This window comes from Typopeltis vanoorti, chromosome 10 (assembly GCF_054136105.1).
Source record: "Typopeltis vanoorti isolate ZY-2024b chromosome 10, IOZ_Tvanoo_1.0, whole genome shotgun sequence".
Lineage (NCBI taxonomy): Eukaryota > Metazoa > Arthropoda > Arachnida > Uropygi > Thelyphonidae > Typopeltis > Typopeltis vanoorti.
The window spans coordinates 39,950,957-39,975,397 of NC_143558.1; the positions used below are offsets into that span (position 1 = coordinate 39,950,957).

Sequence of the window (24,441 nt, forward strand, 5' to 3'; positions counted from 1 at the left end):
CAGGATCGGGTTATTTTGAGAACAGTGCAGATACGAAAAAGATCAGATGGCACTCCTTTTAAATATAACAAACATGTTTATTTATGCTAAAATAGTAATACAAGGTATTCACTAACAGGATGCTGCTTTCCTTTCCTCTCTAAGCTAAGCACAAAAAAAAAAAAAAATCATATAGGACAAATTCTTAGGCATGCAACAAATACCAATGACGTAAATTATTAAACAATTAAATTAGATAACTATTAACTATCAGCCTATTTACAGTTTAGGAATTTCCATGCTTTGATTAATTATAATCTCCAATTCCAACCTTCACATAAAATATAACACTCTTTAAGCAAACTACTTCTCATAACATTATATTTCTTAATTCTATAATCTTGTCAGTTCTTTTGAACCATTTCTTTACAATACAGCGTAAGTTAAAATTTTCATTAATGTCTTACAATTACCTTAAAACAGATTCTGTCTATGTGAACAAGTATTCAATCTAATGTATATAGCAGTTCTATGAGTTCAGTCTTTCTAAACAGTCTTTCACATCATAAATAAAAAAAAGTTTTGCAACAAAATTCAACTCGCATGACTCCTCCATAGGTACAATGCACTTAGTCGTATTTCCTTTACAGACTTATTCTGGATCCCCCTCTATGCTAGGGCTTGATCTATCACTTTAGACGTTTCATGAACACCGTGTTCTCCTCTGGAGTTTCTTCGGGGCTGGAGCACGATCTTGCGGCGTTGTAGGCACTCGGATGTAAGGTCTGACGGTCAAGGTTTTGTCATCCTGGTCCGCTATTCGCTCTGTAAGGTTTCGCTTCCGGTTACTCTACATGACGTCATCCAGAATCTGACATAGTCCATGGATTGACTACCTCCTTTTCTACTGGCATCAAATCTGCCGATGCTCGATAGTCGATTCTGATAGTTGATTCTATAATCCTTTTATTTGGCTTCTCGCGACACCCTGCGCGAAGGTTTTATATCCTACATATTCCCGTGCAAACTTTGAATTAAGGTCTGAGACCCCCGTACCTTTCACGTGCAAACTCTTATCCTTCTAGAAAGTGCAGACTTCTAGATCTCCCTGAAGTATATGTATGTTTAATCCCTTTTACAGCATAGCGTAACAGCTTCTGATGTATACCGCCCTCTTTTGTTATTGACCTTGAAGGCGGCATCGGACTGCTTTGGTTACAATAGGTTTCTTTTTCACCCAATACTAAGTGATAACATCAAATACATTTCCGAATTCTAAAGTATTGCCCCTGAACTTCTATTTTAAGATATTTGTTTACTCTATTCCAGCATGTTTAATTTATCTGGGTCTCTATAGACGGGCTTTGGTATTTACTTACATAGATAAATTCTAACATATTTCTGATTTCTAGGGCATTTTCCCTTGAACTACATATTCACATATCTTCTATTTACACAGTATCATGCTAACTTTTCTTGGCTAATTTATGTGGGCTGCTAGTATTATTTATATATAAAATTTACAAGTTTACTTTTTGTGAATTTTGGATGCGACTCCTGTAAAAGTCGATGCAATACAATTTTGGAAAAATTATGACGCTGAATAGAATTTTACAAAGGCCCACCCCTTCACGAAAAAAAGTTTTTGACAGGAATGTGGATGAAAAATTTTTTTCTTTACATTAGCTGTGTGTTATTCTCTCACTGGAGTGGACAATACTCAGTTTTATTGGCCTTTTGTGAATTAAGAAAACACTCAGTCCGATGCATCAGCTCTTTCTGGTGCCATAGATGTTGGGAATTACATTTGTCAGCGTTGTTGCTACTTGTGGCTCCCAATTTTTATGCTATCCACATTCATGATTAAAAAAAAAAATTCTTACAGAATATATATACACTTTACTTTCTTATTTCACTTTTGTTGCCTGATCTTTTTGCAAAACTGTTCCAAATCCACTCTTGTTTATTTCAATTATTGTGGATTTTATCCTGTCGATGCTGCACTATTGTAATATTATGAGTTTTCTTTATTTTACCTCTCTATTTGTTGTATAACATTGCTTTCTTTATCTTTGGCTTCTATATCTTTATTCATTATACTTTAACCTTATCTTTTTCCTTTCATGTACTCAGTAAATCTTATTTCCCTTTCTCTACTTTCAGTATTCTTTTTTATGCTGGAGATCTCTAGAAATTTATTTAATCATTACTAGCTGCGCTACTAAAGTTCTCCAAATGGCATAAGAAATTATTTATACTTCCAGTAAAGTTCCTCCTCTATAATTATATACAGTCATGGCTAACTTTTAACTCAAAATTCGTACCAAATTCCAATCTGCCCGGCTCACAGGATCGGGTTTTTTTGAGAACAGTGCAGTTGCAAAAAAGATCAGACGGCACTCCTTTTAAATATAACAAACATGTTTATTTATATTAAAACAGTAATACAAGGTATGCACTAAAAGGATGCTACTTTCCTTTCCTCTCTAAGCTAAGCACAAAAAAAAAAAAAATCATATAGGACAAATTCTTAGGCATGCAACAAATACGAAAGACGTAAATTATTAAACAATTAAATTAGATAACTATTAACTATTAGCCCATTTACAGTTTAGGAATTTCCATGCTTTGATTAATTATAATCTCCAATTCCAACCTTCACATAAAATATAACACTCTTTAAGCAAACTACTTCTCATAACATTATATTTCTTAATTCTATAATCTTGTCAGTTCTTTTGAACCATTTCTTTACAATACAATGTAAATTAAAATTTTCATTAATGTCTTACAATTACCTTAAACCAGATTCTCTCTATGCAAACAAGTATTCAATCTAATGTATATAGCAGTTCTATGAATTCAGTCTTTCTAAACAGTCCTTCACATCATAAATAAAAAAAGTTTTGCAACAAAATTCAACTCGCATGACTCCTCCATAGGTAAAATGCACTTAGTCATATTTCCTTTACAGACTTATTCTGGATCCCCCTCTATGCTAGTGCTTGATCTATCATTTTAGATGTTTCATGGATACCGTGTTCTCCTCTGGAATTTCTCACGGGGCTGGAGCACGATCTTGCGGCGTTGTAGGCACTCGGACGTAAGGTGTGAAAGTCAAGGCTTTGTCATCCTGGTCCTGGGCCACTGTTCGCTCTGTAAGGTTTCGCCTCCGGTTACCCTCCATGACTTCATCCGGGATCTGACATAGTCCATGGATCGATTCCCTCCTTTTCTCCTGGAGTCAAATCTGCCGATGCTCGATAGTTGATTCTACGATCCTTTTATTTGGCTTCTCACGGGACCCTGCGCGAAGGTTTTAGACCCCAGATATTCCGGCGCAAACTTTGAATTAAGATCTGAGACCCCCGTACTTTCACGTGCAAACTCTTATCCTTCTAGATCTCCCTGAAGTGTACATTTAATCCCTTTTACACAGCACAGTGTAGCAGCTTCTGATGTATACCGCCCTCTTTTGCTATTGACCTTGAAGGCGGCATCGGACTGCTTTGGTTACAATAGGTTTCTTTTTCACCCAATACTATTTGATGTTATCACTTATTTCATTTCCGAATTCTAAAGTATTGCCCCTGAACTTCTATTTTAAGATATTTGTTTACTCTATTCTAGCATGTTTAATTCCTCTGGATCTCTATAGATGATATTTACTTACATAGATAAATTCTAACATATTTCTGATTTCTAGGGCTTGAACTACATATTCATATATCTTCTATTTACATAGTATCATGCTAATTTTTCTCGGCTAATTTATATGGGCTGTTAGTATTATTTACATATAAAATTTACAAGTTTACTTTTTGTGAATTTTGGATGCAATAAAATTCTGGAAAAATTATGACGCTGCATCGAATTTTACAGTGTCAAATTATGTGGTGAGGCGGCAAGTGCAGATGTTGCAGGAGCGGTTGCTTTTCCTAAAGAATTTCAAGACTGTGTAGTAGAACAAGGAAGTTATCCTCCTGATCTCATTTTTAATGTTGATGACACTGGGTTCTACTGGAAAAAATTGCTATCACGCACCTTCACTTCCTTTGAAGAACATTCCGCTCCAGGTTTTAAGGCTGCAAAAGATAGACTTATGCTTTTGTTGGGTGCAAATGTCTCCAAAACTTTGAAGCTTAAACCAATGTTGGTGTACCATTCACAGACACCAAGTGCCTTCAAGGGTCTATAAGCCATGCTGCCAGTCTATTGGAAATGGAACAAGAAAACTTGGGTTACACAAGACGTTTTTATAGATTGGTACACAAATTATTTTTGTCCTACCATGCTTCGCTTCTGTAAAGAAAATGATCTGCCAGCCAAGGCATTGCTTCTCTTGAATAATGCCCCTGGACATCCTCAAAACTTTGCTGAAGTAAGAACACCATTGGATGTCAAGGTTGTTGACATGCCCCCCAAACACATCGCTTTTGCAACTGATGAATCAGGGATTATATCAATCTTCAAAGCCACAATGAAGATTATATCAATCTTCAAAGCCATAAATGTTACCTCTGTATAACATTTATGGAAATGGTAAGAGTCTTGGACACTTCAGGAAAAACTATTAAAGACTATTGGCGGTCATTCGATATTTTGAAGGGCATTAACAACATCAATGCAGCTTGGAACAAAGTGTCAGCAAAGTGTTTAAAAGGAGCATGGCAAAAACTTCTTCCAGCATTTATGCATGACTTCGAGGAATTAGAGCAAGAGGAGAATGTTATTGAAGACGTTACCAAGCATGCACGAGAGGTGGGATTGGACGATATTACAGCTGAAGATGTGACAGAAGTCTTAGAGAGCCCTGATAAACCGCTTTCCAATGAAGCATTAAAAGAATTAGCCAAACAATTAAGTCAACATCCAAAGGAGGAGAAAGAAAAACAAAGAAGGTCCTGTGAGAGATATAAAAATGGCCGATTTACAGTGTATCCTTGCAAGCATAGAGACATTGACTGATAAACTCTGAGAAATGGACCACGACTGGGAACAGAGTGCAAACATAAAAAGGAGCGTAATCACATCTATCCGATCTTATACTGAACGCCTTAAAGAAAGAAAAAGAAAATCTAGGCAGTTAATACTGAATACTTTTTTTAAAAAAATGCAGGTGATCCGAAACCAGGAACTTCAACACAGAAATATGTAATATCTTTTCGAAGTTTCATATTTTTTGTATATAATTTTGTTTTGTTTTTGTTATTAATAATTTTATTTTAACAAATATATATGTATGTATTATCAAAGCTTTAAATATAATAATGTTACACATACTTCATGTGCATACTTTTTGACTGCGCAGAACATAACTTTGTACCTCCCATTAAAATTGGGTTCGTTTTACACCGATTCGGTTTATGCCTGTTTTTTCAGGAATGGAAGTGAGGCATAAACCGAGGGCTGCCTGTACTTGTTTCTTTCTGAATGAGTGCTGCAGATGTAGAATATCATAAGCAGGTGCGACTCGTGCATAGGCACTGCGGAACCACAGCACTCCCAATTTTTCTCGATATATAAATATATTTATTAATTTATTTATATTTGTTTGCAATATTTAATTTTATCATCAACAATCCTATACAATTCTCTTATTTTGTATAAAAAATAATAAAAATCCATCTTGTAGTATGTAGGATGGTGAAGGACGCTAACAACACTGTGTTTACCACAGTGTCATATTGCTACAGACGCAAGCATATGCACGTCATAGTGAGATGCGAGCTATTAGCATAATGCAGCACTGTCCATCGTGCAGTTCCACTGTTGTTTATATGCAGTTTGTGCCAGTAGTAGAGTGTTCGTAGTGCTTATCGTGTTTACACGATTTCTAGCCATGAGCTGCCGCTGATGATAAGTCACTCTAATTGTGAGAGTAACATATTAATATTCACTTATTCCACTCATACTGGATATAGAAAAAATAAATACACATATAAAAGTCAATCATGTTTAGCTCTCCTATACTAGGAATAATTAAAATCTTTTCTGCAGGTGTAGCAGTTAATGAACAAGAGTTATTTGGGATGGTAGGAAACCTATTCTGTAAAATAACAGTAATTATGAAGAAATAACAAATGCAATTTACACTAGTTTAATTTTTAATATTTTATAGAAAGAAATGAACTGTTCTATAATAAATTTAGTTTAATCCTTTGAACTGTTCTATATTCAAAATCAGTCATTTTCCTTATTTTATTTATTATTTTTTTTTTTAATTTCAATGACATTTCTTTCTTCACTAAATTTTTGATTGTTTTTCTTTTTAGCTTGCTTGACTAGCATTTGTAAACTGGCAGACTACTTCACTTAACCTGCAAAGCCTTCAATTTAAGATTTAAGCGTACACAACCATTGGTTGAACAGCATACTCCTTCAAGAATTAAATAATTGTGAAGAGTTATACTTCTCTCAGTAGCAATTCAGCATATATTTGAAAGCTGTTGATTACATTTAACTTCTCCTTTATAACTACAAATAACATTTTATTGTGTTGCATATAAGTAAAAAGAAAGTACACTAAGAATACACACAGATTAGGGATGATTACCCAAAGAAGTATATAAAGCTGCTATTTTCAGAATGGATACACTCTTATTAAAAAATGTATAATATTCATGACAGTAATGCATTTATAATTCCTACAAAAAAGATCATGTGCCCATGATAATTCAAAGTTAAAGCACTAAAGTCATTCAAGATAAGATGCAACTGGAGATTTGGCATGTAACTGAAATGCTACCACTTGCCAGCCAAGTGGTGACATTTTAATTGCTGGCCATAACTCATAACTACTTCTATGTGTTTCAGTTAGTTAACTGTGTAAGTGAATGATAACATGAAAATTTATATTTCCTGAAAAAAATCACTTACCACATGCTTACAAAAGAGAAGATTCAACAACATTCAGAATAACTGTATGTGTCCTCTTCTGTGAGATCTATTGAGAATAATATTAAAAATTAATATTATTAATATTTTATTCAGCTTCCATAAGTGGCAACATATGAAAAGCAGTTTGACAACTGCTTTTCATATGTTGCCACTTATGGAAGCTGAATAAAAGCCTACATGATTAATAGATAAAAACAGAAACAAGCATGTCACAATAACAAAACATCAAGTGGGCAAACTTCCTGTTTTGGAACATCAGTTACTTCTCTAATGATAGCAAATACTCTTGAAAAACTCGCTATTCAAATATTTTTGACAGCTTGCCCTTCTCAGGCAATTAATAATACACATTATCTACTGAAGGAAAAAAGTCTTCAGACAGACTTCCATGAAGCTGATATACTCATCACAGGAGGTCTTACTCACAGATATTATTTAACATACTGTATCTTAAACTCATTCACACTCTTCACATTATAATCAATCAATGCATTCCACTTTCTCGCCACTCTCCATGTAAAAAAAAAACAAAAAATTATTCACTCCTTGTTCACTACAATCTAATTTTATAATTCAAGGGATCATCTCTTGTTGTATTTCTCATCTCTCCTACTCTGTATAATATCTTTTGTATTAAGCTGGTAAAACCTCCTCACCAACTTAAAAAAAAGTTAATCACCTCACTGCTACACATCCACTAAGCTCTGTAGTGGATAGGTGCTATGTATCCACTCGTTGCCAACATTGTTGATATTATTTTTGTAACTTGTCTCTGGACTCACTCTCTCTTTCTCTCCAGAGTTTCTTCAATACAACATAAATAGCCATATCAGTGCTCAATAGTTCATGTGTAATATGTCAAAGCCTTCTAATCACAAGTACAGCAGCATGGTCTCTGTATCTGTGATGTATTTCCTGAACTACAAGCATTCTGTTGGCTATCATCCCCAGAATCTGGGGATGATAGCCAACACACACACACATATATATATATATGTATCTGATCCAATCATGAAAGGCCACAAGACCTATAGTACATCAGTGCCTTGTGTGGACAAAAGCAATAGAAGAAAGGAGGAATCTGTTCACATTTTGCTTGAACAGCTAAGGATTGTAATCTTTGGGGAGGGTGGAGTAGAGGAGGCTATTCCAAAGGGCAGAAGTATATGGAATGAAAGAGTCAATGAAGTTGGCAGACTGCCCTCTTCTGAATAGAATCAAGCAATCTTAAAGAGGATTTTGGTGCCACCCCAAATATGGGAGCAATATTCCATGGCATGGTGGATTTGGGCTTTGTACAGAGTTAGCAGCTAAGAAGGTGTGTCATGTGCAAAAAAAGTGCACAAGTTTTTTGGCGACTGCAGAAGCTATAGTTGAAATGTTGTTGTGTCAGGAAAGACTGGAGGTTCAGGTCAGTCCAAGAAGAGAAATTAGATCATGTGTTTGGATATCACAGTATTACTGAAGGTAAGGGGGAAGGAAGTGAGCTCTTTCTTGTGAGAGATCAGAGAGAAATGAGTTTTGGTGATATTGAAGTTTACAAGGTTGTCTTTGCCCCACTGGGATATAGCTAGGAGATCTCAGTTCAGGTCTCTGGTCATGGTAGATCTTGAGGATTGTAATACTTGAACACTACAAGGTTTGTCAAATGAAAAGAAGAAACGGAGTGCACTGTCATCTGCAAAGCTATGGATAGGATTGGAAGTCTGTGAGAGCAGGTCGTTTATATAAGAGGAAGAGAGTGGGTGAAAGAACAGAACCCTGGGATACTACTGCATTGGTGAGGAAATCTGAGGAGAGTAAACCATCCACTATAACATGTAGTGAGCAACCAGTGAGAAAGTTGGCAATCTAGTTGCAGAGTAAGGAAGTTAGACCATAGGATGGCAGTTTGTTAAGTAGGCCCCTTGTGTCAAACCCAATCAAATACCTTTGATGTGTTGAGGGCAACACGTGAGTGTCTTCAGATTTCTCCATGGCCTGAGTCCTTGAAGTTAGCATTACCATATATTCTCTCAAGCTTTGCATCATCAGCAAACAATTAAATATTCTCTTTCTCTAATACCACATGAAATATCTTTAACAAATATGTTGAACAGTTGTGGCACAAAGGTTATCTTTTCAGATATCTTTCAAATAATTGTCTATGCATCTAATCAGTCTCTCTTATCAAGCATATTCACCACTTTTTCATGAAATGCAAGCAGAGTACTAATGCAAGACATTTTTACAAACCTACACCATCTCTCATAGAGAATCCTGTCCCTGTCAACCCAATCCTTAATTCCAGTCCTAATCCATCTCCCAAATATCTTAATTACTTATGCATATTTATAACTGGCAGCTTCTCTTAGAACCACTCTTATGCAACGACACTATTTTGTCTACCTTCACTCCTTTGGCATCTTCCTTACTGCAAAACTCGACATGCTAAAGGTTGAAGTCAATAATCCCTAAAACCATGCAGTAATATATTACCAATTCTGCAGCCATATTAACATACAGCCTACTCAACAGCTTGTATACCTTTGATTCATTTCCTTCGTCTCCATAGTATTTGCTCCCATCAATAATGCATAACAAAGTGTACATTAAATTATTATTATTACTACTTGATACCTCCAGGGAATCCAAAGACTCATCGAGGGACTCATCTACATCTACTCTAAACTCTCTATCTCCACCACCCACAATCAACCAAAAATAAACCATAACTACACCAACGCTATCTACCCCCCACCACTAGTATTTTCACAGACAATCACAAACATCCAAGCCCACGGCAGGATTCAAACCCGCAGCCTATTGGCTGGAGAGCTATGGATACGCTACAATACAAATTTTTGCTTGCAGTACAGCAGAACTCTTGAATTTTCTTTAGCCTAACTTCCTATCTCTTCTCATATTTCACTTTCCCTATTCTATTCTATTTTCCATCCTGTTCTATTTATCTCAACCTCATACCAATAAACCTAACTGATTGTACTAGACATGAAATTATTGTCTTGTTTTAACCTTTTACCCAAGTATTAGCAAAGAGTCTAAGTGAAGAATTAAAATAAGAATATAATTTATATAGTATAATTTACTTTGTAACCAAGCAAAAAATTTCTACAGCTATCTATAATCCAGAGTATTATAACAATATGTTGCTACAAGATTTTCCTTGGGACTTCTGCATTGATTTACCTCTCAGTATATATAATCCAGAGTATTATAACAATATGATAATCCCAATTTTCCTTGGGATCTTCTGCACTGATTTACCTCTCAGTATCTCCATGGGCCTGGCTCCTACTGATGAGACCTCAATAAAGTTCAAAACTAGTCTAGGTAGTGATTCTTCCCATAATGCATAGCATTCTACACATCTGCAAGAAAATGTATGCTTTTCCTTATGGAAACTAAGGCAGTTTGATGTGAAGTCATCTGCTGCCACATATAGCTTAGTTGTGAAGATATTTCTTGCTCAAACTTTGCATGCTCTCACTTGGGTAAAGGATTAAAACAATACTGTAATATAATATCTTGTCTAAAATAATTTACTTGGTTACAAAGTAAATTTTCACTTATAACCAAGTGAAAAAAAAAAAATTTCTACAACCAAATAGCTTAGTTTACCAAATGGATAGTATATCTGCTCTGTAAACAACAGACTGAGTTTCAACTCAACTGCAAGCATAGATGTTTCTGAATGTCTTTAGGTAACAGGTGAAAAATCATTGCCCAATATGGGACCATCATCCTAATTATTAAAGAGAAAGTGGCTTGAAAAAGTTCCATGTTTAGTTAAAAGCAGGATTTTCTTGGATTATCTCATTTTTAGCCTACCTATGATACTGACATATGATAAGTTTACAACCTTTCATGAATGTGATTTACATAAAATAAAAAAAGCCTCAAAAGCCATTTGTGTAATGTCATCACATCTTTTCCTTGAGTAAGTTATCTGTTATCATTAAATAATATTTCACAACTTTCTTATTCAAAGAAAGTTGTGAAACTATCTTACACCGACCAAATTTAAAAAGAAATGACTATATGTCTCTCTCAAAGATCTGGGAAACTTTTATCTTATGTAAAAAATCATTTATCCTAATAGATTAAATTTGTTATTTCTATTATTTCCTAGCATGCGGTAACAATTGTATTTTAATAGGTGATCCACCGAACGTTTTGCTTGTATTCCATTCCTATTACTGTTACAGACACTGAAGATGTACTATTAATTTTAGTACGAAATATCTGTCCTTTTACTAATTAAAGATATCACTGTGGTTTTTACGTGTTACTTTATTATTTAATTACTATGCCACAGGTTCCACTTAAAATCAGAATCTGTTATCATTAACAGAACTCTCCCTCTTCATTTGTCCTTTTTTGCCCACCTGGAAGATTCTCTCCCTCAATTTTTGTCTATACATCCTCCTCAACAGGTTTCATGTGTCACTAATTCTTGAGCAAAGTGATTTAATCAATGCTAAAAGTTCATTGCCATTACAAATATAATACAAAACATATGCACCCATCTCCAGTCATTCAGATGAAGAAATTTTCAATGAGGATCTCTCCAACACTCTCAGAGATACATGTCACTGGCCAACTTTCAAGTATGCAAGAAACAGTAGGAAGAGTGCTTTAGATATGCAAGTTATGGGGCCAAAGAAATGAGAGATGACAAAGACTTGTTGAATTTGCAGAGAGCCAGGGAATGTAAATTATATAGTAAATACTTTCTTTAAAAAGCAAATTAAATGAAAATGGATCTGGAGATCACCAAATGGAGAAATTTATAATGAAATTATATTATGGTAAGATATTGAGATTGCATTGCCTCCATACTGTTTTCTTATTCTGCAGCAGCTGCTGCTCTTTATGATGCTACCCATCCATTTAACTTGCACTTCATTTATCATTCTAATCCTGAATATGCAGTTAATCTGATACTGTTTTGCTTCCCTCAAACAATCCCTGACTATTCCCCTGCAGTACTGACATTCTTCCCTGCAGTTACTTGCAGTTTGGCATGGCTCCAATTGTTAGTTTTGTAGTTCCACATATAGCTATTATATAACTGAGAAATGCATGCATAGCGACCCCCCCCCCACAAGACTGTGTGGTCACTTTCCCCCAATCAGTGGCAGAGTGGCAATCTTTATTATTATAATATGGGCACCTCCATGAAGTCTGAAGACTCATTGCAAGAGACCCAATCTATGAACACAAACCTATCATACCTGTCCTTGAACCCATTAACAGACAAAGCACTCACAACTGACTCTGGTAACCCATTCCACTTATTCACAACTCTCCAAGAAAAAAATCTAGTCCTCATGCCCTACTAACCATGCCTTTATTTAACTTACAGAGATGATCCCTTGTTCTGATCCCTCTAGCCAAGTGCTAAAACATTCCCCTGCATCTATCCTATAAAACCCTTTAAACAACTTAAATGTTTCTATCATATCCCCTCTTTTCTCCTATCAACCAACTTATGCAATCCACACACCTTCAATCTATCCTCATAGAGAACATTCCACAGGCCACTCACCATCTTGGTACCTTGCCTCTGAATCCTCTCCACCACTTCCTCATCCTCAAGAAACCTAGGGCACCAGACTTGAGCAAAGTAATCTGGATATGGACATATCAAGGACTTATAAGGAATAACAACGTCCTTTATCTCTACTTGTTAATGTGTCCTTCAATAGTCAAGTAATCTTATGGGCTACCTTAGCAATATGTCCTCTAAACTTTAACTCTCTCTCTCTCTCTACCACCACCACTCCTAAATCTCCAGCTTCATCTATTTCCTGGAGTACAGTGCCATCAATGTGATACACAGCTTGTAATCTATTTGTCCCAAAATGCATAACTTTACATTTCTCAACATTAAACTGACACCCATTAACTTTTTCCCATAATGACAGCCTATTTAAATTGTCCTGCAAGCTCCACACTGCCTTGATTAATCTTGGTTATGAACACATTGGTTGCTATTACCAGATTCAGCATGCTCAAATCCAGGGTCTCCATCGCATGTTGTTACAGATAATTATTCTTTAGTCAACTTTAGCCACTTAATGCTTCCAATAAACAAAGGGTGATGAAACTCAACTATCACCTGGTGTGCTGATATCACAGAGGCTTGGCCTTTACCTTAAAAAGTGTGTATACCACACCTCATTCCTGTTTATGTTAGTTCACTCCTAGATAGTTTTCTTCATTCTGATGTTCTCATGCCTGCTGGCCAGAGAATATAACTAGAGCTACTAACAGGCCCACACGTGAAGATATAGGCAGAGAACACGGTTGCAGCACATTGACTAGATCACCAAGCTTCAGTACACTCCCCACTGTGGTGGCCAGAACATCAGTTCCATTAGTTTAGACTTCTGAGGTTTATCCCTAGACAATGTATTCATGCTATCTTGGCTATCCCAAAAAAAGAATGAGTATTTTTGTAGTATATAACAGTGGCATACATAGATTTTCTCAATTTGTTTATGGATGTATCATATTGTACTAATAAAAATTAATACAATAAAAAACTGCTGACATGATTTAATGTTAGATCAGTTTATTATTTCTCATTTTGGTGTATTAGTCTTGTTGCAGAGAAATATAATGATTTTAAGGATGAACTCAGACCCCTTAGGAATACTCCAAAGCAAACAAAAATCATCTGTGTTGCTGCTCTGACTTAATGATTGTGCAAGTAGACCGCAGGTGATACACATAAGATCCACAACGATGTAAAAAAATTGATTTAATATGGAGTACAAAGCAAAATTGGATCAACAGTAACAGTTGATCCACTCTCCTAATGCCGCCAACCACTCTCTTTAATTTCCTCGCCTTAAAAATCGATTTTCTCCAGTCCCACTCTCCTAACAGCGAAATTATCCTCCTAAGAGATTTTAATGTCCATAACACCAACTAGCTTTCCTCCTCCAGTTCTGCAGATCATGCAGGCAGAGATGCTGAAACATTTGCCATCACTAAAGACCTTACATAAATTGTTCAACTGACAACCATATAACCCAAACCACTCCCCAAATATTGGGTTGGCAAATAAGTTTGTTCGGTTTTTCAGAGTGGAACGAAACACAATTTATTTAATGTATATGATGCATACTAGTCAGTTATATATTAACCCTCTTTATCAATGACCTCTTGCCATCTGTCCATCAACTTCATTATGCAGTGTTCATAAAACTCCTGAGGTTTACTGGCGAAAAACTGATCCAGGTGTCTTTTGACAGCCTCCTCATTAGCAAAGGTTTTCCCGTTCAGAGAATTCTGCAACGATCAGAATAAGTGTAATCGGAAAGTACCAGGTCCGGTGAATACGGACGATGCAGCAAAACATCCCAGCCAAGACATAAAAATTTACTCTGGGTTGTTAACAATGTGTGTGAGGTCTGGCGTTGTCATGGTGAAAGACAACTCAATTCCGATTTGCCAATTCAGGACGTTTTGTGCTAATTGCACCGGGCCAGTCGCGTTAACTGTGAGCCATGGACAGTTGAATCAATCGTTCTGCCTGACGGTAACACCTCGTAGTGGACAACACCTTTATAATCCCACCACACACAGAGCATGATCTTCTTTGGGTGCAATCCTGCTTTCAAGGTTGTTTGCGGCAGTTCACTTTTGTGCCCCCCATGATCTTTTACATACCACGTTATTGTACACAACCCATTTTTCATCTCCCATAATCATTCGCTTCAAAAATGGGTCGTTGTCTTGGCGACGTCACAGTGAATCACAGATGGATATGTGAGCAGTCATATTGGCCTCAGTTGATTCATGCGGCACCCAAACACTGAGTTTTCAAACATATCCCAGCTTGTGCAATGGTTCTCAATCAATGCTTGTATGGGATATGTTCAGTACTGCAGCAATCTCCTGCACTGTTTGTGACGGATTTTTGTCGACTATATCCTTCACAACACTTGAATCAACCGGTCAGGTGACCGGCACTAGGCACATTGCTCACGTCGAAATCTCCAGAACAGAATTTGGCAAACTACTTTTGGCATATGCGTTCTGTTAAGGCACCATTCCCATACACGCTACATATTTTTTATGGGTCTCCGCAGCTCGTTTGCCTTTTTTGAAATAAAAAAGCAAAATATGCCAGTAATGTACGTTATTTCCTTCCATTTCTAAAAATATGTAACACACACGCAACTGAAGTAGGCCAAACAAAAATTCACCGAAAGATTATGTGATATGTCACCTTTCAATTGTGCAATAGTGTTGCATGGTAGCGCAATAATAGCGACAGGCAAAGCAGCGTAAACTTGTACCAACGCATAAACCGAACAAACTTATTTGCCAACCCAATACCTTAGATCTCTTCCTTACCAATGACCCTTTAAAATACAATGAATGTAATGACCCCTGGATAATTCTGACCACAATCTAGTGCTATCTCCTCCCCTATGCAACATTGCTTACACAGCCACTCCCACGGAAGAGTAGTTTGGCATTTATAACAGTGCCAAGTGGAACTGTTATAATGATTATAATATTATAATGTTACAAGATGAGATTTCTCTTCTTGGAATTACCTTAACATCAGGCCTCTCCTAGCATAAACACATCACAACCACTGCATCCTCAGCTTCCAAAAAACTAGGATTTCTCTTTCACTCAAGATGTTACTTCACCTCTAAATAGCTGCTAACCTTATACAAATCAGAAATCTGCCCAGCTATCAAATACTGCTCTCACATTTGGAGTAGGATTCCTAAAAGCTCCCTCAAAATGACTCAATACAGAGAAGAGCAATTAGATTGATAAATGACCCATCTCTTACCCCCCCCCTCCCCACAGAAAACATTTTTTTCCCCTCCTCCTCCATCCTGCTACTGCTGTGCTGTGGAACAGTCTTCCCCTGATGTATTTCCCATGGAATATAACATACAAGCTTTTAAATCAAATATTAACAAGTTTCTCCTTTCTTAACCCACTATCCATATACAGTACTAATGTACTATTATTATTATGTGACACCTCCAGGGAGTTCAAAGACTCATCCAGGGAGGGAACCTATTCAACAACTCTCCATCACCACCAACTACAATGAACTGCACCTACACCAATGCCATCTACTACCCATCACCACCACTAGTATTTTCACAGACGATCACAAACATCCATGCCCACAATGGGATTCGAACCCACAGCCTTTTGGCTGGAGAGTGGATACACTAACCACTTAGGTCAACCAGGCTAACATATATATATATAGGTTGACCAACCACCTCTCATGTATGGCTCAACATAAAAAAAAGCAGTAGCTAGCTGGCAGATGTTCCTGCTGTATCTATGTGCTGTTTGGTGGTAAAGTTATTTTCAAGATTATGCTACAGTTTTAGTAGGAAGAATGCCAGGCAGAGAACTGTTTTTTACTAAGCTAATGCTTTATCTATTTGTTGTTAATAAAGCAATGGAAATGGATGAGACATAATGAACAGTTTCAAAAAATGTGTAAGAGAGTTAAACCATATCTTTTACTGGACTATTTCTGACTTTTACCTGAACATTTAAGACATGACGCAGGGTAGAATTCTATACTAGGCAGACAGCAAATGCATACTACCACATAATATTGGATCAGAAAACAGAGGCAATAAATTATAGATTAATTTACATTTCTCTAGCAGTGGTTAAAGTCTTGGAGTAGCTAATTAGAGTTGAATTCAAGACTAGCTTGGGGAGAGGGGTAATCTTGATGGGAAAAGTAAGCATGGGTCTTATAAAGGAGATCTTACTTTAGTATACTCACATTTTATGAACAGCTAATATGACAAAAGAAATAACTATATATGCACTGATATTAACTGGATTTCACAAACATCTGATAAAATATCAAATGATAAGTTGTTGAACAAGTTAATGGGAATGGAAAATAGTAGCATGGTTTAGGAGCATAGCTGACTACAAAAAGGTTGGTAATCAATGAAATGCTAAGATATTCTGATCCTGGCTTATTGACTTACTAATACCATAACATGTTTAAAAAGGGACATGCAGGTATTTGATAATGATACAGGTGGAAAATCAGATAAATTTTGATGCTATTTTTTCAAAGGAACTTGAATAAACTGCTGCTGAGAATAGATGCCAGTGCTGCAAAATCATGCACTGTGGATAAAATGAGCTAGCATGTCATAAGTACAGTACCTGGGTACTAGATGTTGTAGCAGTGATACATGGATTAGTGCCATATATCCATGTACTAATACACAGGTTTCCAATTTGTCATTAGGTAGATTGTATGTATGTGCATGTATATAGAGGGTCTCTGTAGTTCGGATGAACCCTTTGGATGAGAATACTCAGATTAAAATCTTACCCACGATGTTAAAGAAACCTTTATCACGTCTTTTTCATCAAACAGTGAGTTAGTTGGTCTCATATGGGAATAGAAGGTTTTCTCTCCAGGAAATTCAGGTTTTTCATTCAGGCAAACCAGCACTATGAGTACACAGAGCAGCAGAAGAGTGCATGGTGCTGCATTAATTGACCTCTAATTTGAGAACTTACTCTACCTGTCCTAGGAGTCAGAAGGATGGTACCAAAAAAAAAAAAAAAACTGTTCCATATGGTATGCCGGTAAATTTTTAACAAGCAGTTAGCTAAATTTAAAAAAAAATAAAACGTGAATATATTTATAAGTAAAGTTTTACAACAATTTATTATTATTAGCCGTCTCCAGGGAGTCCAAGGCCTCATCACCTGATCTACAACTCCATCTCCAACATTCAATCATCAACTGACCGCAACTACACCAAGGCTGGTCTACCGCCGACCACCACTGGTATTTCCACAGACAATCACAAACATCCATGCCCAAAGCGGGATTCGAACCCGCAGCCTTTTGGCTGGAAAGCGGATACGCTATCCACTCGACCAACCAGAAGCATTTCACTCTACAATTTATAGTCATTACCGGTTTAACAATTTGTTCACAAAATTCATGAAAATTTAACAATCAGCTCACATGAGCTATATGTAAGTGATACAAAGTTTTTTTTTTTTCTCCAAAAGCATGTTCAAATAATGGATTCAATTTAGTATAGCGCTTATTTCTAAAAGTGAATAAATATCGTAATTTCTCCGTTGATTTCTGTTAAGTATGGCACATCGTATCAAATGTATCGTAGCATTTAACTGTTAAAAAAAAAGGGAGCAGAGAAACCAAACAAACAGTGATACCATAAGATAATTTTGCTGTATATTTGACATTATGAAAGCGTTGTTAAATAATCTAACTAGAACCTTCGGATAATTTTCAGGTTTGAAAACTGATAAAAGTGCAGGAATTCATTTAGCTGTTGTCTGCTTCAAAGGCGATTAATATTCAGACATTTGTTGAGACAGTCTTATTACTTCATTGTCGCACAACAAATCTAAAGATAACAGCAAGCAAACTAAGGTCCATTCGCCAACGAATAGTTCTGCAATGAATCAAAGCTAGCAATTAACAAAAGTAAACTATTTCTGAGTACGATATTACATATAGTCACGTCTCTACTCGAGATTGTTAAAAGCATGCACCTACCTTTATTATAGGAATGTGCATATCCTAGTTCGACTACGCATTATTTTGTTCCCGTTAACAAGCATCATATATCATTTATGATCTCTGTAATATATAAAACTTGGAAATCATGCAGTTTTCCTGTCTTCCATCATGAAGCAAAGCAGATAACTGCGCCATCGTCAAAATGACAGCTGCCAAGTAGAACCGATGTGGAACTACCTGCTGTAATAGGAATATTTAAGAATCGCTGAAATGAATCCTGTCGTTTATAGAAACCATTACGTAACAGTTCTCTGGAGTTTCAAATCATAGCATCCGATGACTTAATGTGATTGTACGTATCTTTACTTAGAGCAAATTCATAACACACATTAAACACCAATAATCAGCAACCGAACGAAGGTTGGGAGATTGCTGCTACAAGCAAAGTGGGGGAGGGGGAGTCAAAATAAATTACTTCGTGTTATTGTAAAGTAGAAAATTAAAGTTCAATTACCAACTTCAATTTAATTGCCAATGAAAATTTTCTGAAATACAATAATAGATAAATTCTGAGAAAAAAATCTGTTCAACTTAAACACAAATATCATTACACCAGTTCTACTTATATTAACTATTCTAATAAGTTCTTCACAATTTTTTTCTTGACAAATAACAGGTAAAAAGTAGTTTTGATATTTTCATAGTTTTTTTAATTGTTCGTGTGGGGTTCCCCCCTATTCTCCATCGTGCCTTAGAACTGGTTAAACTTTAACGAGAGATTAAGTATGTATTTTACGACTGTAGATCCGTGTGTGTGTTCACGAGCCGGTTTGCCTGTTCTGAGGGACGAAAAACCCGAGTCTCCTGGTGAAAAACCCTCTACATCCGTATGAGACCGGCTAACTCACCATTAGTCGATCACGTCATGGACGTGAATCGAACCCAGCTCTTTCCGACCTGCCTTCGTTTATACCAACTAAGATACGGAGGCTCATTTTCATAGTAAAAAACAATGAAACATTCTCTCCTTTTGCCTTAAAAACTAGATTGAATTATTCATAATATTTTGCAGAGAAAAGCGAAAAAATCCAGTCACTTGAAAACTGAGAATCCAGATTTCAAAAAAAAAAAAAATATATATATATATATTATTATTATTATTATTATTATTATTATTATTATTATTATTATTATTATAAGGAGACCCCTTCATTGAGTCCGAAGAGTCATAGCTGGAGACTTAAATTATCCACACAATATCTATCATACCCTTCCTTGAACTCATTGACAGACGAAGCACCCACAACTGAGTAACGCATTTCACTTGTTCATCACTCTCCAACCAAAAAAATCTAGTACTTACACCCAGTGATGCACTCAGGAGGAGGGGGGAGCACTCAAGATTTAATCTTGGGGGTATGGCCAAGCACTCATGATTTAATCTTGGGGGGGGGGGCGATTTGAATACACGATTTGAGAATACATACTACCTATGACTGAGCATCTGCAGTGATCACCAATATATGATACCCGTGATCTCCTCTGGCCCAGGTCTGGCAAACGAAGTGGCGCTCGCTCGGCTCGAGCACTACTTCATTCGCTTTGCGTTCACAGCGGCCGTGATTCCCGAGAGCTATAGAGTATTCCCACCTTATGTGACCGCTAATTCACAAGTAGTATAGAAATAGAAGACACGACACAATATAAATAAAAAAATGAATTTTAATTAGGAAAATATTTTTGGAAATTTTTCTACTGTTTCTTTTTTGATTTTCTTTTGGGGAGGCAAGGGCCCCTTTGCCCCCTTATTAACCACACCCTTGCTTAATTTAGAGGGATTACCTGTTGTTCTTCCACTACTAGCCAATTGCTGAAATATATCCCCTACATCAATCCTGTAACACAATTTTAGTAGCTTAAATGTTCCTATCACATCCCCTCTTCGCCTATTAACCAACTTCTGCAACCCACAAAATCTCAATCTATCAATGAAGGAGCATTCCTTACACCACTCACTTATGAGTCTTATTCACCACTTTCTCATCTCCAAGAAATCCAGGCGACCAGATCTGAGCAGAGTAATCAGATGTGGACGTATGAACGCCTTATGAAGAAGAATAATAAGTTCTTTATCTCTGCATATTCGTGTTGTTCTTCAATAAACAAGTAATCCTGTGCACTTTGAACACCTTGAACATCTTTGTAATATGTCTGAATTTCAACTTTATGTCCACATCAATACCCCAAAGTCCCAAGCCTCATCAATTTCTTGGAGTACAGTTCTATCAATGTGGAACACAGCTTGTAATCTTTTAATTCCCAAATGCAAAACTTTAAACTTTTCGCTACCATCAGCATCCAGCGTCAACTATTTATTGATATTACATCAAATTTAGTATAGATGTAAATGAAAATGCTGTTTCAGTTTATAAACAGATTTCATGTTATTTCATATTTGCCAAACTCGTTACTGAGTGATTAGCATTTCAGGTCTTCAACTAGCCTGTGAATTCTAATCACTAAAGGTATTTCTTGAATGTTCTTAAGATAACAGATAAACATCATCATCAGGTATGAGATGCAAAGTGCTTATTTTGGAGACCTTAAGTGTTTTTAAAAAAAGGTCCCTGTTTGTAATCCGGTGTTTCGAATTAATTATCCGCCAGTGCTTTTATTTTCAAAAGGGAGTATATCGACGAAGTTTTTGTCCTAATGTCCTAACGTTTTGAAGAATGTATGGCAGCCAATCACTAACGGTGGAGACAAGGTTACCAAGGTTACTTGCATCCAGCAAGGAAGTACAGTAGGTTCTGCCGCCATCTGGCGAGCTAACACCCGAACAGTATATGTAAATATACACTCAGGCCTTTTATCGTCCTATATGATCTAGGTGAGACCGTTTTAGTACACTTACCTTTTACTTTTAGATATGGAGGGGATCAATCTCCACTATTAGCCTGTCTCTGATTGGCTAATAGTGGAGATTGATCCTGGTCCTAGATTATCAGTAATTATAAATGGCATCCTCTGGAGAGACAGCTGACAAGCAAATGGTAACTAACCCTGAAACTCGTATTTATTGTCTGAAATAGTGAAGGTTTTAAGGTCAATTTTCTTGAGGTTACAAGTCCAAAAACTCGAGTTACAGAGGTAAAAACTTGGTCTATAACCATATCCATAGTGCCAGAGATCGACTACTTCCGGATCCGGTTTGAGAAAGGGTTAAAAAGAGTTTTTGTTCTAGTCAGTGACTAAATTCGAAGTAAGAATAGCATTTCTTCGGGTGGTCTAGCGCTATGGATGCAACAAAAACACAGACAACTTTTTCTGCAGCTTTCCCTACTTAAGTGGAGTCGCTGTTTTTGGTGAGTCTCCTGCACATCCTTCTGTCTTGGGCTATAACCACATCCAAGTTCTTCATCGTCAAGTTCTCTTCCACCAGTTCCCTCCATCTCTTCTTTGGCCGCACGCACTTCCTCCTCCCCTGCACATTCATCTGCATGACCTTTCTTCCCACATATTCATCCTCCCTCCTCATCACATGACCAAACTATCTCAACCTTGTCACCTGTATCTTTGCTCCTAAGTTCGTAACTTTCACCCATCCCTTCACGTAGTCATTTCTCAGACGATTCTTTCTGGTCACGTCTCACATCCACTTAAGCATTCTCATCTCCACCACCTTCATCCTGCTGATGCTATTTTCCCCTCAGGGCTACAGTTTCCATAGCATACGTCATAGCCGGTCTCACTACTGTCCTGTAGATTTTGCCTTTCAGATTGATTGACATCCTCTTATTGCATTCAGTTCCTCCATTCCCTTTTGTATCCTGCATCCCACTTCCTTCTCAGCCTCTCCATCCTCTTCCATTGTTGAACTTAAGTATCTAATGTCCCTAACCTTCTTGATGACATTTCCTTCCAACTCCAGATATGTCTCCTGGCCGCCGTCCACTTTGCAACACAAATACTCTGTCTTACTTCCTCAGTCTCATACCTCTCTTCCAGTACTTTCCTCCATCTTTCCAGTTTAGCTGCCACTTCTTCTGTTGACTCTGCACAGAGTGAGATGTTATCTGCATAGAACATTTTCCAAGGCGCATCTTCTCTCACCTCCTCTGTCACCACCTCCATCACAATATTAAACAGGACTTAATTCTGACCCTTGATGCAAGCCAACTGTCACTTGAAAACTTTCTGTCTGTCTGTCCCAGGAAGGTCTGTACTCTTGTCTTCACATTTCTGTACATCTCCTGCACTAATCTGACATATTTCTCCGGTACTTTCTTCTCCCTCAGACACCTCCAGGTTTCTTGCCTTGTCATTCTATCGTACGCTTTAACATAAAATGCAGCTCCCGTTGTTTCTCTCGAAGCTTTTCCATCATCTATCGTTGATCGACCAGGAATGAAGCCGAATTGCTCCTTTGCAATCTACACCTCTTTCCTCAGACAAAAAACTCCGACAACTTCAGCAACTTAAAAATTACAAAACCAACTAACCATTGAATACTGCTCTGCAATATCGAGTGATCACCCAAAAAATACTGCATTCTATATAAAAAACGGCAGTCACATTGATCGATGTTCCCTCTCTCAGTAAAACACTCAGCTCACTTTCTGCAACTTCCATAAGTACTTCTATGGCCACTGTTGATCAGAATTGACATCAATAGTTCCCTTACACACACTATTAAATCCGTCCAAATGTGCACAGCAGCCAATCAACACCCTTCCACAGTTCAACTCCAAACCAACAGAAAACATTTCTCCTCTTCGTCGTCCATTCCATCCACTGCTGCCCTCTGGAACAGTCTCCCACCTTATGTTCAAGAAACACAAGCCAAATTTGGCTTATGTTTCTTGGACATAATGTGAACAAGTACACAGTACCAATGTACTATAGGGTGACCAAGCTCTCATTATTGGACTGTCCATAAAAAATAAAAAAACTCGCGCTCCTAAATCCAGTGTATATTATTGCATGAAATGCTACAGTTCCATTGTCAATTTTTGAAATACTTGGAATTAAAACCCTAGGGTGGGGAGAAGAATCCATACTTGTTGGCGCCAACGACCAACTAACTCAGCATAGGCTCAAAAAAGTTTGGAAGATGTTTCTTTAGATGGTAACTAGCACTGGGTCTTCAAAATTCTTTCTGTATGCAATATACAGTTATGAAACCTAATACAGTTATGAAGCGACTATGGAAGTGAAATACTACAATTACATAGTCGATTTTTGAAATGCTTGGAATTAAAACCCTAGAGTGGGGAGAAGAATCCCTCCTTGTTGGTGCCACAGAAAACTAACTCAGCATAGTCTAAAAAAAGTTTGGAAAATGTTTCTTTAGTTGACAACTAGGACTGTATCTTCAATATTCTTTCTTTATGCAATCTACAGTCATGAAACTATGAACATGAATTTCTAAGAGAAAATATCGTACTTCTTCTGAGATCGATTAAACAGAAAACTAATTTAACAAAAGATTAAAAAACGTTCATCTAGATGGAGAATAATATTGAATCTCTAATATTCTTTCTTTATGTCAGTCGAGCATTATGAAATACGATTGCTGCAACACACTACACAGACAGTAAAAAAGCATAATACACTGACTTCATTGCACTAGTGGCTTGGTCTTAATTCAAAACAAAGCAATGTAACTCTAAAAACAAATAAATGAATAAAATAAAAAATTCAAACGATGTTTCTAACACCTTTAATTTCCTTAAGGGAGTAAGTGAGGCCCTTTAGCCATAACTAAGTTTTGGAGAGTGACAGTCAGTTCAATGTCTACTAGTAGCCAATTAGAGATAATTAACCCCAAGCAACTATTGCTATTTATAAACGGCATCCGGTGAAGAGAGCAAAGGCAGGTGTCACCCTCTCTTTGTCCCAAACCCTAACCCAGTATATAATTGTCTGAAAAAAATGTGGGTTATACGGTCAATTTCGTTAAGGTTATGGAATGAAAAAACGAGTTCCTGGGAAGAAAAAACTTGTTTGCCCTGCTAGAG

General features: G+C 36.8%; 1 protein-coding gene across 1 annotated transcript in view; it reads right to left on the minus strand.

The window, feature by feature from the left end:
* The window catches only part of sll (adenosine 3'-phospho 5'-phosphosulfate transporter 1), a 38,427-nt gene extending 19,569 nt beyond the window's left edge, over nt 1–18,858 (minus strand). Inside the window, exons 1-2 of the mRNA XM_090398650.1 lie at nt 18,458–18,858; nt 6,859–6,925 (exon numbers count right to left, since the gene is read on the minus strand). Coding sequence (XP_090254776.1) covers nt 6,859–6,863 — 5 coding nt within the window. The 5' untranslated portion in view covers nt 6,864–6,925; nt 18,458–18,858. The remainder of the gene's footprint in view (nt 1–6,858; nt 6,926–18,457) is intronic.
* Nucleotides 18,859–24,441: the final 5,583 nt, after the last annotated feature.